The 15,576-nt window shown below is 31.7% G+C and overlaps 3 protein-coding genes across 4 annotated transcripts; 1 reads left to right on the top strand and 2 right to left on the bottom strand.

Moving 5' to 3' along the window:
* Window positions 1-1,165: 1,165 nt before the first annotated feature.
* On the bottom strand, window positions 1,166-2,826 carry LOC108773764 (erlin-1). The gene is made up of 5 exons (XM_018539686.1): window positions 2,615-2,826; window positions 2,323-2,450; window positions 2,059-2,248; window positions 1,691-1,949; window positions 1,166-1,614 (listed from the first exon to the last, which is right to left on the bottom strand). Exons 2-5 carry the CDS (start codon window positions 2,428-2,430, stop codon window positions 1,188-1,190), a joined length of 984 nt encoding a protein of 327 aa, XP_018395188.1. The 5' UTR covers window positions 2,431-2,450; window positions 2,615-2,826; the 3' UTR covers window positions 1,166-1,187.
* Window positions 2,827-9,246: 6,420 nt separating this feature from the next.
* On the top strand, window positions 9,247-11,597 carry LOC108773738 (trafficking protein particle complex subunit 13). The gene is made up of 10 exons (XM_018539653.1): window positions 9,247-9,321; window positions 9,609-9,777; window positions 9,874-9,958; window positions 10,052-10,179; window positions 10,260-10,377; window positions 10,461-10,557; window positions 10,763-10,989; window positions 11,069-11,169; window positions 11,245-11,392; window positions 11,464-11,597. Exons 1-10 carry the CDS (start codon window positions 9,279-9,281, stop codon window positions 11,554-11,556), a joined length of 1,209 nt encoding a protein of 402 aa, XP_018395155.1. The 5' UTR covers window positions 9,247-9,278; the 3' UTR covers window positions 11,557-11,597.
* A 79-nt stretch (window positions 11,598-11,676) lies between these two features.
* Window positions 11,677-14,143, bottom strand: LOC108773739 (GPN-loop GTPase 2). 2 transcript variants are annotated; one of them, XM_018539654.1, is made up of 7 exons: window positions 13,996-14,143; window positions 13,820-13,927; window positions 12,908-13,216; window positions 12,498-12,703; window positions 12,302-12,416; window positions 12,026-12,221; window positions 11,677-11,934 (listed from the first exon to the last, which is right to left on the bottom strand). In XM_018539654.1, the coding sequence occupies exons 3-7, from the start codon at window positions 13,026-13,028 to the stop codon at window positions 11,697-11,699; spliced, it is 876 nt and encodes a 291-aa protein (XP_018395156.1). In that variant the 5' UTR covers window positions 13,029-13,216; window positions 13,820-13,927; window positions 13,996-14,143; the 3' UTR covers window positions 11,677-11,696. The 2 variants fall into 2 exon arrangements, with proteins under 2 accessions (XP_018395156.1, XP_018395157.1); XM_018539655.1 differs by lacking the exons at window positions 13,820-13,927; window positions 13,996-14,143 and having other exon boundaries at window positions 12,908-13,344.
* Window positions 14,144-15,576: the final 1,433 nt, after the last annotated feature.

The raw sequence follows: 15,576 nt of genomic DNA, 5'->3' as shown, positions 1-15,576 counted from the left end.
AATAATAATAAAACATAACTAACATAAAATTTTAATATTTTAAACATTATATTAGATCAGTGCAAAAGTTCGTGCCTGACTTATTATTAAAAATTCAAACAGTTGCAATTTTGTTAAAAACAAACGAAATTTAAATTTAAAAAAAGGGTGATAAAGTATAAAAGTATATTTTTAAAAGATTACTATGTTTCTTGAATTTCTGAGTTTGGTAATTTTTTCATATAGTAAACTACGAATTAAACAAGAGATAGAAAAATTTCTCTTCACTTTGTGATCCTGTCACATATTTAAAAAATTTTGCAAGTTTTCGAATTTCTAACGTGAAAGAAGTTTTCCCTATAAAAACGTTTTTAAAAATTGTCTCTACGATTTTTCGTTACAGAGTTATTGCAAATTAAATAAAAAGAACATTTTGACATTGATTGCTCATAACTGTCAAAACCAATGCAATTAAAAAACAAATTCTTAAATATGCTCTATCAAATAGAACAAAGTTTCAGATTAATTTTATTTTTAACAGAATTGTAACTGTTTGAATTTTAAGTAATAAATCGGGCACAAACTTTTGCAATGATCCAATATAATATTAACACTCTTATTTAATTAAAAAAATCATTTTTCTTTCTTTGAAAAAAATTCGTTACTAGAAATAATTATTAGGTTTTATTGATAACTGTAACTGAACTGATACTTTATTTTAATTCTCACTATTTCAGGTTTCTAATCTAAGTATATCGTTTTTATAATTATATTATAATAATTATAATTTATGATTGTGTGTGTGTGTGTGTGTGTAGTTATATCACATAATACTATAACGTCAAGGAAACCGTTTTTCATATATGATAAAAAGATACTATGTATTTGTGTATTCATAATGTATTTTCCTATATCTATATGGATTTACATTCATACAAAAGTTTCATCTCATAAAATTAATTTGGAGGAATAAGTAACACTCCGAAAATCTAAAATTGTATGTATAGTCTACAACTTTTTATAGAAAAAATGTGTTTGTGTACAACTAGAAGTTGTAAATTTTTTGAAGTCTTTTTAGTTTTCTTATCATAAAAGTATTTTGTCCAAAAAGATAAGATCATTCATATTTTATCTTTTATAATAATAATAATATTAATAATAATAATATATAGTATAAATTGCAGCATTATTTCATATTTATTCATTGTTCATAACTTTTTCTCTTCAATATTATTATTAGATTTGAAATTGGCATCATTCAAACAACTTCCATATGCAAACATTCTTGGAATGTCTTGCCCGTAATATATTTTAGTATTGTGTGCTAATGACTCGTACTTTTTGAGCTCTAAGAATTCTTTAGACAAAAGTAATTTATTTGCCTCAGCTTGCATTTTCATCTGGTAAAATTCAGCATCAGAACGACTCTTTTGTCTTGCTAAATGCATCTCGTCCTCTATCGCAGCCATTTGTTGCAGGGATTCTTTCTCCATAATCTTTTGATTATATTGAATCTTTGCAACTTGTGCTTCTTTTTCAGCTTCAATGATGGCCTTTTTACGATCGGTCTCAGCATCTTTTTCCACTACTTTCTGATGTTGTGTAGATATCAATAACTTTGTTTTCTCTCCTTCCCTGAACAATTCAAAACAAATTGATAAACTACAAAAATATAAAGAAAATTGAAAGGGATAATTAACAAAATATTTACATTAATTCATAGTTTTTTCTGATTGTTTCAGGAATTTTCGGTTTTGTTACTCTTACAGCTTGTATGTTAAGACCAGGTGCTAATTCATTCAGATCTCTTTGAAGCGCAGTCTTTAGGTTCTCATCAATTTGATCAAACAGATCTATGTACACTTCATGTAGTGTATGTATAGAACAAAATTGATTTAATTCATGATGCACTTTGTTAAAAATTAAAGTGCGATCGTAGTCTGCTGTGAAATTTCTTACCATGTTGTAAACTAAACAAGAATATATATATCAATATATATATATCTATATATTTACAAAAATATAAAATACATTAATGTTCTTAAAAATTGAAAGAGGATGACCTGTTCCATAACTTACCACTGTTGGCATCTAATATATTCACAACTTCTATACGATCAAAGTAGATTATAACACCACCACTAGTTCCACATGGCACATTTTTCACTTCATCTGTTTGTAAAGTTACTTGAACTGAACGATACATGGTTAAAAATGGTATCATCATGTGAAATCCTGGATTGCTCACTTGAGGTAATAACGCACCACCCTGACAAATAATCATAGAGTTAAAAAATAAGACTATTGAACATAATAGAACTTTTGTTGGTGAAAATAACTTACTCGAAAGTACACCCCCACATGACCCTCTTCAATGCGATGAAGGGAAAAATTAAATACTATTACAAAGCACACGAGAAAACAAATTCCTATGATTCTTTGGTCAAACATAGTTGCCTGTTTATAATATACTGGAAAATATATAGAAAAAGATAAATACGAGACTGAACGCCATATATATAATATATGCAAAATATAGAGATGAATCACTCGTTTGAGCGACTTGAAATAACAATATCACGCGAAGGGATAGTTACGTAACATGCAAGCCTAAAATGATAATTATATCGCGTACAATTAGCAAATCCACCGGCCGCTGGCACGATTCCTCAAAATTCAAAGTATCATCAAAGGAGGTTATCTTTTCGGCAAATACATCAAGCGAGCATATACCTTCATCCAGAGGACGGAAAGTATATATTACAATACGGTAACAGATACGTATTATTAACTACATATCATAACATGACCTATTAAGGTCATATTTACGAAATAAATTCCTCAACATTTCTATCTCAACTGATATCTAGCTATAACCAAGAAAAACCTGAGACAAACTATGCCGGTCTTTTTTCTGTTACCGTCGAAATCGCCCGTACATCCATTTTCGATTTGGGAACTACGTGGCTACATCCATTTTCTGACCCTGTTGATAAAATCATAGCACAGAGTATTATACGTCAAAAGTTGAAAAGTACGTGGCAGTTTAAAATTGCTTTAAAAATATATTATCAATTATAATTTAAACTAAAAATATATTGTTTATAAAATTCTATAACAATATTCTTAAAATCAAAGTATTAATAACAAAGCAATATATGACTTCACTTATAGTTTCTATTTATTAAATATTAAATGCATCATGATATAATAGGCATTATGCTTTAATTTAATCTGTAAAATTAATGTCGATATAATTTCATTCCATTTTTCGATTCCACACATGTAGTACAAAACCTATATAAATGTCGTTTTCCATTTTATACACAAGTGACGAGAGTGAGTGTAATGATTATCATTTTATGGTGATTATTACCATGATTATTTTATCATAATAAATAAAACTCAGTAAAGTTGTACATACGAATTTCTTTAAAACTATATTTTAAAAAGTATCGAATAATCCTAATAATCATGTCAATTAAAAAATTACTCGATTAAAAAATTAATTTAAAAAAATATTTCCATTTATCGATAAATTTAATTGTTCTTTTTTATAGTTTTCTTATAGTAAATCTGTTTATTTTTTTACTTTTTCTCTCTTTCTCTGTACAGTCTGTACTGACCAACTATCGAGCTGGAAAATCGAAACATGATGTGCTTCTACGCAGGTGTTTCTTTCTTGTTTCCATGCATATAAAATTATAAAAAATTATAAAAAATTTGTTTTCAAAATTAAATATTTTTAATAAGCTCAATCGAGTTTCGCTTGTCGCGTTAACTTATTATAAAATTAATCAAAAATATGTTTTTACGCTCAACGGAGCTAATAAAAAATTAATCAAAATTATTATAAACTTTAATATTTAAATTTCTGCTCTTTTTGAGCTTCACTACCAATCTTCATACCAATGAAATTATTTTAACACAAGTAGATATTTTTTTCTTTTCTTGTACAATATTTTAAAACTTATGTCTATTTTTCTTATCTTAATTTACATTTTTACAGATGGATCCAGCTGCTGCCTGTCCGGTATTTCCTGCTGGTTTCTTCGCGTCCTTGCCGTAGATCTCCGACGAGGTGAGTATCTACATATTATTATGGCAAATGTTTAAGCGATCTTTCATAACAAAACGCATTGCAACCGTCCTTCCAATTTATTGAAGGCGGTCGCATACTCCTCGTCTGCGATGTTTTACGCGTAGCGGGAAATAGAGCACTTACTGGTGCGTCCGTGGCAAATTTATCGATGTACCGCACGTCACCAGTTGCTCTTGCGATGTTAATTTCATTTCCTTGAGTTTGGTTTATGGATCGGGTTGTTTAATCTTCTTGGGTCGTCCTCTTGTTCGTTTGATTTCTTGGAACTTGGATCGTCTATTTTGCTTGCGCTTCTTCATGGGCGTACATGTTTCGTCCCTCACATCGTCTTCCTTGGAACTAGACGATACCTCGGAATCGTATAAGATATTAGCCGACTCCGTCGACGGTGGTTTATTGACTAAAACTTTTAACATTTCCATTTGTCCTGTGAGACGGTTTTTTATATGTATTTCCGCCTCAGTATTACTTCTTGTAAGTATAACTTTGGGCATCAACGATGTTGATGCTCCCATCAGAGGTAGGCATTCAGTCAACGCCGCTGTATTATTTTGGTTTGATGCTGTTTCGTTTGGCGTTAGATTTTGTTCCATTTGTGACTGGATTGTAACTTCCTTACTCTCCTGCTTTATCGGACTTTGATTTGATTGACGCAAATTTTCTGCTTCTACGGCGGTAATTTGTTTCATGTCGTAATTCACTCTCTCGCCAACAATATCGGTAACGATCCGATATGAAGGCCTTTGATTCGGATCAGAATATGTGTCTATATCCTGTGTGTTTATTGTCGCTGTTATCTTGCATATTGGTTGATTATTTTCATCGATGAATATCTTTCGTAGGGCGGTCCCTCGATGTTGGTTTGACTTCATCATGTATTGGTGTATTGCGTTATTCATTCTTTCTTCTACCATCTTCTGATTCTCTTCATCGTCGTAGTCATCATCTGAATTGACTGGACTTAATTGTTTTAAAAACTTATGCATTATCTCGATACGTTTAGTTCGCGCACCTATCGACTTACGCCGTTGTATTCTAGTTTCAATATCTTCTAACAATTTTCGTTCTTCCGCGCGTGTGTTTAACATAGTAAAATAGCTATCGCTGGATTCATTCGACTTTTCGTATCGCGATGTACTACAATATATAAGTATCTATTCGCGACGCTCGCCCAGCTGGCGGCATACTGCTGCGTATAAGTGCGTACTGCCGGCACTACCGGTATAAAATAAACACGCTCGCACGTTCTGTATACGTAGCGCCAAGGTATCGTTCGGTCATGTGTATTCGCTCACTTATATCTATATAGCATGCAACACAACTTTATTCTTCTCAAGAAAATGAGCCACCGTCATTATATTTATTTGTTTCTTACTCTTATTGTAATATATTGTACTATATTCTACTAATATTTTATTTCTTTTATTATGTATCTTTATTTTTGACAATTTACATTTTTGCACTTTATTACATTTTGATTTTAATAATTTTTTCTTTTTCAGATTTCCATCGGGATCAGGATCGAGGATTTGTGGCGAATTTTTAGGATGTACCTCAAGCACTCCTCATCCTCGTCACATTCTTGACCTCCAGGATTATAAGGTAGAATGTTTTACTGCGTTTCTAAATATTGTATATCTAAGGAAGGCCAAAACCAGAGGCCGAAACATGTCATGTCATGATTCATGTATTTATCCAACGCATTGCACAATTTTATTAATGTTCAATTTTTGTGTTAATCTTCAATCTTTTCATTTTTTTATATAGTTATATGTTAATATATTAGCATTGATTCAATTTTTAATTTTAGATGTTTGATTTTTATTGCGGCCTTTTACCTGTTTATTATATTTTGAGTACTAAGAGTCCTGTATACATTTAATTTTACTTTATTTCTGTTTTTGCACAGATTCTACACGTTTGTTTAATTATGTTCGTTTTTCGACTCGCACTTTAATTTATCCCTAGCTAATTTAAGCTATTTATATGTATATTATTTTATTTCAATCGGAATTTGTATTCACTCGCGCTTTAATCTTGTTTGTCATTCGTTTCTTTAATTATAATTTTATTAATTTGCGATTTTTCTGTTCACTTCCGCTATGCTTTACCGTGCCACGAGCTTTATCATACATATTCTACCGACACTTGATCGTTTTTCGTTACCGACCTATGAAATCTACGCATACTCGCGCTCAATTTTCTGATTCAATACTGACGAATTCAATGCAATCGAAATCCTTTGTTCTGAAATCTTTTAATAAGTTAATTAATTTTACGCATGTGGTCCTATCACCATTCTCTCTCTCTCTCTCTCTCTCTCTCTCTCTCTCAAAATAATTAATATTTAACCAGTAAATTTCACGCTATTAGGTGCGAGATACGGAACATTGTATAATGACTATTTGTATTTAATAAGCCACGAAGCCAGGCCCTTCTTTGATATATTGTTGGACTATCATACGTCACCGAAATGTTCTCACCCAATATTACTGTGACTGGCCCGTATTATTTATTTAATTATATTTTGTAGTTGACTTACTTTTCGTTGTAATATTTCTGTCGCCACCTTATTTAACCAATTAATAATGAAGGAAATATGTCGATCATCCTCAGCCTTCTCTTTGTTCCTTGGATTCTCCGATTGTCCTTGAAATTATATCTCTTGGCTGGGATGTTTGCAAATAATCGTCACGTTCGATATATTTTAATAAAATTTTATTATAAAATTATCAAAAGAAAATATAATTATATAATGTAACACTATTTATCAATATTACAATGTAACAAATTCACACTAGAATATCAAAAAGAAAATATATAACTATACAAAACTTTTCTTAACAAATAACTTAATATTTACGCACCAAAGTCGTACGCACTTTCCGCCTTTTTTTACGCATTATGAGGATTTATACCTCGTATATCGTCGCGAGTCAATTAAATTCAATCTCGCGAGCTCCCCTCAGCTCACTGACTCTCATCGGCCGCATAGCGTGCCAATATCTTTGAAATACATGTCCCGAACCTGCTTTGAAATAAAAATAAATTATCGTGGTTTTATAATTAGCTTTATCGAGCTGGAAAATCGAAACATGCTGTGCTTCTACGCGGGTGATTCTTTCTTGTTTCCGTGCATAAATAAAATCATAAAAAATTATAAAAAATTTGTTTTCAAAATTAAATATTTTTAATAAGCTCAACCGAGCTTCGCTTTTGTCGCGTCAACTTATAAAATTAATCAAAAATATGTTTTTACGCTCAACGGAGCTAATAAAAAAATTAATTAAAATTATTGTAAACTTTAATATTTATAAATTTCTGCTCTTTTTTGAGCTTCACTACCAATCTTCATACCAATGAAATTATTTTAACACAAGTAGATATTTTTTTCTTTTCTTGTACAATATTTTAAAATTTATCTCTATTTTTTTATCTTAATTTACATTTTTACAGATCCAGCTGCTCTGCCTGTCCGGTATTCCCTGCTCGTTTCTTCTTACAACTGTCGACATCATCGTCGTGTTCTTACCATGGATCTCCGACGAGGTGAGTATCTATATATTATTATGGCAAATGTTTAAGCGATCACTCATAACAAGACACATTGCAACTGTCCTTCCAATAATTTATTGAAGGCGGTCGCATACTTCTCGCCTGCGATGTTTTATGCGTAGCAGGAAATAGAGCACTTACCGGTGCAAACTTATCGATGTACCGCACGTCACCAGTTGCTCTTGCGATGTTAATTTCATTTCCTTGCGCGATTGGTGTATGGATTGAGTTGTTAAATCTTCTTGGGTCGTCCTCTTGTTCGTTTGATTTCTTGGAACTTGGATCGTCTATTTTGCTTGCGCTTCTTCATGGGCGTACATGTTTCGTCCCTCACATCGTTTTCCTTGGAACTTGACGATGCCTCGAAATCGTAGATATTAGCCGATTCCGTCGACGGAGATTTAAGCCTGATCTACAATTGCGTGAACGTAGTTGTAAGTAATCGTAGTTGTAAAAATCCTTCAATCACAGTTGAATATTCTCCTCATATATTCAACTATAATTGATCAATTTTTACAACTACAACTACGTTTACGCAATTGTAGATCGAGTTTTGTTTACTATAAAACCTTTAACGCTTCTATATGTCCTGCGAGACGGTCTTTATGTATTTCCGGCGAAGTATTAATTTTTGGAAGTACTTTTGGCGTCAACGGTGTTAATGCTTGCATCACATATGACTCAGTCAACGCCGCTGTATTATTTTGGTTTGATGCTGTTTCGTTTGGCGTAAGATTTTGTTCCATTTGCGATTGGATTGTAACTTCCTCACTCTCCTGATTTATCAGACTTTGATTTAATTGACGCAAATTTTTTGTTTCTGCGGCGTTAATGTGTTGCACGTAGCAATTCACTGTTTCGCCAACAATATCGATAATAATTCGATATGAGGGCCTTTGATTCGGATCAGAATATTTGACCAGATCCTGTACGTGGATTGTCGCTGCTATCTTGCATATTGGTTGATTATTTTCATCGGTTAATGTCTCTCGAAAGGCGATCCCTCGATGTTGATTTGACTTCGTCATATATTGGTGTATTTCGTTAATCATTTCTTCTTCTGACTTCTTCTGATCCTCTTCTTCGTCGTAGTCATCATCTGAATTGATCGGACTTATTTGTTCTAAAAACTTACGCATTATCTTGATACGTTTAATTCGCGCACTTATCGGCTCACACCGTTTTATTCTGGTTTCAATATCTTCTAACAATTTTCGTTCTTCCTCGCCTGTGTTTAACATAGTAAAATAGCTGTCGCTCGATTCATTCGACATTTTCGTATCGCGATGTTCTACAATTCGTCTATTCGCGATATCCTCGCCCGGCTCGTAGTGGCCTTACAGTTTCCCTAAATATAAATATAAATATTTATATTTTGCGAAACTGTCGATAAAATCGATGCGCCGATTTTCATTTTCGGCAGAAATTAAATCAACGGCGGCGGAATCGGCGAATAATTTTGAATTTATCGGCGGCAGTGTGGCGTGAAGCAGCGACGCACTGGTCCAGTCGCAATCAGTCGCAATGTTAGATCAGGTTAGGTTTCTGAAGTAACATTAATTTGATACTGTGGTCTACGGATAGTTTTTAAATAATATAACCGTGTTTGTTTAATGTTTCTTTCGTGATTTATATAGTAAGAATGGAAGTCAAGGCGAAGAGTGAACATTTGTTAGCTTTGAAAGGTAATATATCACGAAGCAGTAAGAATTATATTGCATTTCAGTATTTTGGACTATCCAGGTGGAACACAGAAATCATATGATATCAGAAGAACGTCATCATGACTTTATTTGATATTTTTATTGACAAAGTTATAATGACATTTTTTTATATCTTGTAACTTCTATGTTCTACATAGATAAGGAGTATTATTGTTTAATATATATATATAATAATTTTTTAATTAGAGAAATGGTATGCAAGAGATTATATCCATTAATGAAATTATGAAATAAATTATTTTTTACAGTGATGAGATTGACACGACCTACCCTGGCTAGTCCCATGGTTGTCACATGTGATTCTACAGATTTGCCAGGTAATACATTGAATAATGAACTGAAGAACGATTGCACGACGTTGCAAGGTATGGAGGCACTCGCTGTAGGACAGTTTATGGTATTGCCTCAAAGTTTTGGGTATGTCTTTTGCTGAAGAATTTTTCTTCACGTAATTCTCAAGAAAAGTCACATATATTTCCATAAATATTGAAATCGATATTTATATTATTTCAGAAATATATATTTAGGAGAGATATTCTCTAGTTATTTATCTGTTCACAATGGCAGTAATCAAGTGGCAAAAAATGTTACTGTAAAAGTAAGTCCAAATTACACATTAAGGTTTTATCTTAAATAATTTTATGTGACATCAATTTGCATTTCTAATATTATATGTGTCTATATTTCATAGGCAGATTTACAAACGAGTACACAAGTAATTCCTCTCTCCAGCAATAACTTAGAAGGAAAAGAATTAGCACCTGATAGTACGGTAGATGAAGTAATTCATCATGAAGTTAAGGAAATAGGTACACATATGTAAGGATATTTATAAGTTTCTATATAAAAAAATTAATTTCTTCTTTCAAATGGAAAATATATTTTTCTTGTACTTTTAGATTAGTTTGTGAAGTGTCTTATACAAATCAAGTTGGACCTCCACTGTCGTTTAGAAAATATTTCAAGTTCCAGGTAGTTAAACCACTTGACGTGAAGACTAAATTTTATAACGCAGAGGTAATACTCAAGTATTCAGTTAAATTAATATTATATTCTTATTTGTGTTACTCTGATATTTTCATTGATAATATTTATTAAAGTCAGATGAGGTATACCTTGAAGCACAAATTCAAAATCTAACAGCTGGGCCCATTTGCTTAGAAAAAGTTGCACTTGAATCGTCCCACTTATTTAGCGGTAAGTTTTTATTGATTGTAATGTTGATTAAGGCGTGTATTTATAGTTCTTATATTTAAGATGTTATAAGCCAATCAAAGAGATATATTAGCATCTTCAGGTGTTAAATATATAAGACGGTCTTGAAATAAGAACTATAAATAAACTACTTGAAATAAGTGACTATAAATACTGGTTTTAGAGCCTTAAACGTGTCATATTTTAGTAACTACATTAAATACAAACGACGAGGGAGACTCCATCTATGGAAGTGTAAATTTATTAGATACAGGCTGTAGTAGACAATATCTGTATTGTTTAAAACCACAGTCAAGCTTGTTAAAAGATCCGAAAATGATGCAAAATGCAACAAATATTGGCAAATTGGATATTGTGTGGAGAAGTAATTTGGGAGAAAGAGGAAGATTGCAAACGAGTCAGTTGCAGAGAATGGTATGTTAAACTATTCTTCAATGAGTATATATAAAAGTTGTGTATAAAATAATGCATTAACATAATTGGTTTGTCTCAGGCACCTGAGTATGGAGATCTGAGGGTTATCATAAAGGATATTCCTTTAAAGGCTTATCTTGAAGAACCAGTTAATTGTACATGTCATATAATAAATACTTCGTAAGTGTGATTGCAGTGCAAAAATACACAGAATTATCGTGAATATAATAACAATTCTTACATTTCTTTCTACAGAGAAAGAAGTATGGAGTTATTACTGAGTTTAGAGTCAAATAATTCCATAGCTTGGTGTGGGATGTCTGACACAACAATTGGCACTTTGAAACCTGGAGCTTCCATGGACATACCTCTTTGCTTCATTACATTAGATACAGGCATTATCGTGAGTAATTTATTTACGGGAATTACGAGGGTGCATTTTAATGCATTTGATTAAATATCGTTTTTTTACAGACTATTTCCGGTTTAAAACTTACGGACACGTTTTTAAAAAGAGTCTACGACTACGATGATCTAGCGCAAATTTTCGTTAATCAATTGGATTGAAAATACACGTAACAATAACACTTTTATCAATTACATGGCATTTATTATTTATAAACATAATAAAAATTATGTCAAGATATTCTTATATGAAAACGAATGTAATATAGATGTATATTAGAATCACTTTAAAGTGATAATGTTCATAAATATTCATCCAATGTTGACATCTTTTCAGTTTCATTGACCGCTCCTACTGCACATGCGAGTAACGTTTGTATGTCTTGCGGCTCATTGCCACCGAAAACATATCCATTAGCTTTATCTATTGCATTCTTCACTTGTAGCAACAATGCTTTGTTGGTAACATCCAACGGTATAAAACTAACGAGACTATAGTCTTCGATTATTGATACTAGTGCAGTATTAAGTTTTTTGTACCTATAAAAAAATAAATATATATATATATATATATAGCTTTCTTCGTATTTCAGTTTTAAAAAATAATTTTATTTAATTATACTTAACTTACTTTGCAGTAAAGGGATTTTCATCCAATTGCTCCAACAGATAATTTAAATCCAGTACTTCAGTGTAAAAATCTATATTGAATGCTAGGCGATCACTGAACTTTTTCATCTCATCGAACTTTGTCATTATATTTACATGAGGCAAGCCTATTTGTAACATCACTGTTGTGCAAAGAATTAGAGAGGACAGATATTTTCCTAAATATATAAACAATGATTAGCAATTTGTAACAATGGTTAGTTTATTTAATTAATTCGAGCAAATGTATAATATCTACCAGGATCGCTACAATGATGCGAATCCACAAGATGTACGCTGCATAATCTCACTAAATTTTGGTTTAATTTTTTCGCTATCTGACTTATTGATTTATGATGTGTATATAATTCAACCTAATGCATCAATGACATATTATTTAGAATCGTATAGATATAAGATACAAAAAATAATTCAAGAAATAAAAAACAACTCACTTGACCAGGACAATCAAAAATAAGATAATGATCCTTTAAATTTAAAACTTTTGTGATGAGCCATTTGACATTGATTTCTAAAAATTCCATACAGTAAACTAAAGCTCCATTTGGTCCAAGACCAAAATGTGTCATGACCTCATCATGTTTAATTAATTCAGATATATTTGCTGCTGGAGTATACTCCATATTTTCATTTGCCGGATCTAAAATATGGCAATTGTTTGCTTAAATTTATTCTTAAACTTCAGGAAAAAAGCACAACTATACTTTTATCCTGTAATTCTTAATACCATGTCAGTATTATTATAGTCACAGTTATAGCTTTTTTTACCACATCATATCTGCATAACTGATATCGACACACACACATTATAATAGTATAGAATAAAGGTATTGAATTAACATACCGATATTGATAACAGCCACTTTTCTTCCAATGGACTTCAAAAATTTGGACATTGCATTGCAATATGTCGTTTTTCCACTACCAGGTGGACCAATAACAAGTTGACCAAAGATTAAGCTCATGATGAATTTGATTAATGTTATATTACCATGGTTTTATCTGATTTATAGCAGCAACAATGGATTTCAAAGTATCCAAGTCATAATCTTTTAGTGCTATTGACAACAGTAATGGTTTCTCAATGTTAATTTGCTGTGCTATGTATCTAGCAGCTAGATCAGTGTCATTATTCTCATTGCCAAAGACTGTCCTGTAAATTTTTATTAAAATTAAGCAACTATAGGATGAGAGTCAAGCTTCCCTTAAATGAGAGAATAACACGCGTTTTCCAGGTACTTCAACAATATAGTTAATACGATGCTATAAATGCTTTACAGTATTTTTTGATCAGTCAATTTGTAAAATTCTTTCTTCTGATTGGTCCATTAAATGCTTCATAGCTTTGTTTGCTCACAAGACTTTGGTCTGTTACACAACAGAGTCGCAATTCGTAAGCCGTAAGAAATTAACCAGTCATGGTCGATTATTTTTGTTATATTCAACTGATTGCTTACAAATTGCTACTTTATTGTGTGACAGTTTTTTATCACAGCTTAAGCAACTGAGAAATTGTTAGGCACATTCTACAATAAACCATTAGTATCTAATAAATCAGAAAGCACAAACTAGAAATTGGTTATAATCAGTTATAATCAATTATTCTTCTTGCATTCAACTGTGATTGGTTAATTTCAAGCTTTTGACTTCTGTTATTAATGTATAGTTTATTGTAGTTATTACATTATATATTATGATAATCATTATACTATGATTATTATAACTACATAATTGTTGCAATTATGTCATTACTTACTTTATTGTGAATACATCGCTATTGTAACCATTCGCAGCGGATTCACGATTTATCATCAGTAATGTCCCAAACTTTTCGAAGTGCGTTACGATTAGTAACGTTCGATTGCTGTAAAAACGGAAATGAGACGGCGTGATAAACAAAATCCTTTCCTAAAAACTATATTCATAACTTACCTGTAGGATTTTAAAACGATATCAGTATGATGGCCATTTGTTATGATACCACAAGCGCGTTCACTCATATTTCTTTCGCATTTCTCCGAAATTTCGCTAGCTGATATAACCTAATTCAATTTTGTGATGATATCACATGTGATCAACATTCAGCATTTTCCGGAATCCGATATGTGCAAATTACCGCAGGAAGCGCCCTCAAGTGGACAAATTACGTAATTCGTATATATGTATGTAAGTATACTTATTTTTTATAATTTTTAATTTTATATGAGCTGAGAATATTTATTAATTTTTATGTACGTAATACCTGATTCACATCAATTTATTCCTTGCAGCCTGCAGCTGCTATGAGACAGATTTCCCAATTGCCTTCGTAAATTTTTTAGTCTATACATATATAAAATATTCCTCTATGTAAAAAAAAATATATATAAGGTCGATAAAAAACTTTTTAAAATTATTTTTTTATATATTTATAAAGTCTTTTTATTATTAACTAATTAATAGCTGTATAAGAGAAATAAATGAAAACTAACGTTTTACTCTTCGTAATCGCACATCCAAGTTTAGCTCACTCAAAATCATTAAAGCTCATGGCTTAAAAAGACAAGTTATGTACAATTATTATGTCCGAGTTATGTTCAATTATTATACTATATATACAAGGCAGACATATGACTATGGCATGCAAGTGCCATTGAGATTCGCGAGGAAGAGATCTAGGATCTAGAAACAGTCTGACTTCAAGTAGAGATTTTATTGAAATATAAGGAATCTGTACCAGACAGAACTAAAATTACCGTTGAATTTGGTACTACCGGGGTTCACGTATCGTATATGCCTGCGTAGTCACTGCGTTATCGTTTCATGTCTTTTTTCAGCTCCCTTTTCACCTTTTTTTTTTCTCCTTTATCAGTATAAGTAGTCTGAATATATTTATAAGTACAGAAACAATATCGAAGGTACGCGCACAGTCTATCTTGAAGTTCTAAAGCTAAGAAAAGGATTCCTCTCTTTTTTTTTTTTTCTCTATAAATCTATTAGTTGCAATTTTACATTTACAACTAAAGGGGTAGGGGGGGAGAGGGAGTTTCCGCGTCTCTCTTTATCTATGTACAACTGATAATTCAAAAATTTATATAAGCCATCCTTCTCACACGTGCTTTGCTCGCCATGACGTACAAGTTTCGTTCAAACTATGTATGTACAATTTTCTTTTTACAGGAAACGTTTTCTATGTGAATATATACAGTGGTTTACATTACATAACAGTTGAAATGTATACTTCAATCTTCCGCAATGATAATTGTAACAAATGTGCCAATTTAAATCTTACGCGAATGGCCCCCCGTTCAAAAACAAAAGGAACAAACACGCAGATAGATACATCTCTTTTATCCGTTTTCCAAGAGAAATCGTCGGAATTTCCTTTTTTGATAAATTTCTCTAAAACCTCATTGGATCCCAATGATCATTGAGATACGCGATGACGCAGTAAATCGTACTTAACGCAGGAAATAACGTCTTGTCGAACACATTCACAAATAAAACACACCGCACATATAATACATTCTAATT

The sequence above is a fragment of the Cyphomyrmex costatus genome, unplaced genomic scaffold (genome assembly GCF_001594065.2).
Source record: "Cyphomyrmex costatus isolate MS0001 unplaced genomic scaffold, Ccosl1.0 scaffold219, whole genome shotgun sequence".
Lineage (NCBI taxonomy): Eukaryota > Metazoa > Arthropoda > Insecta > Hymenoptera > Formicidae > Cyphomyrmex > Cyphomyrmex costatus.
Note: the sequence above shows the minus strand (reverse complement) of the source record. Positions and strands in the feature narration are given on the sequence as shown.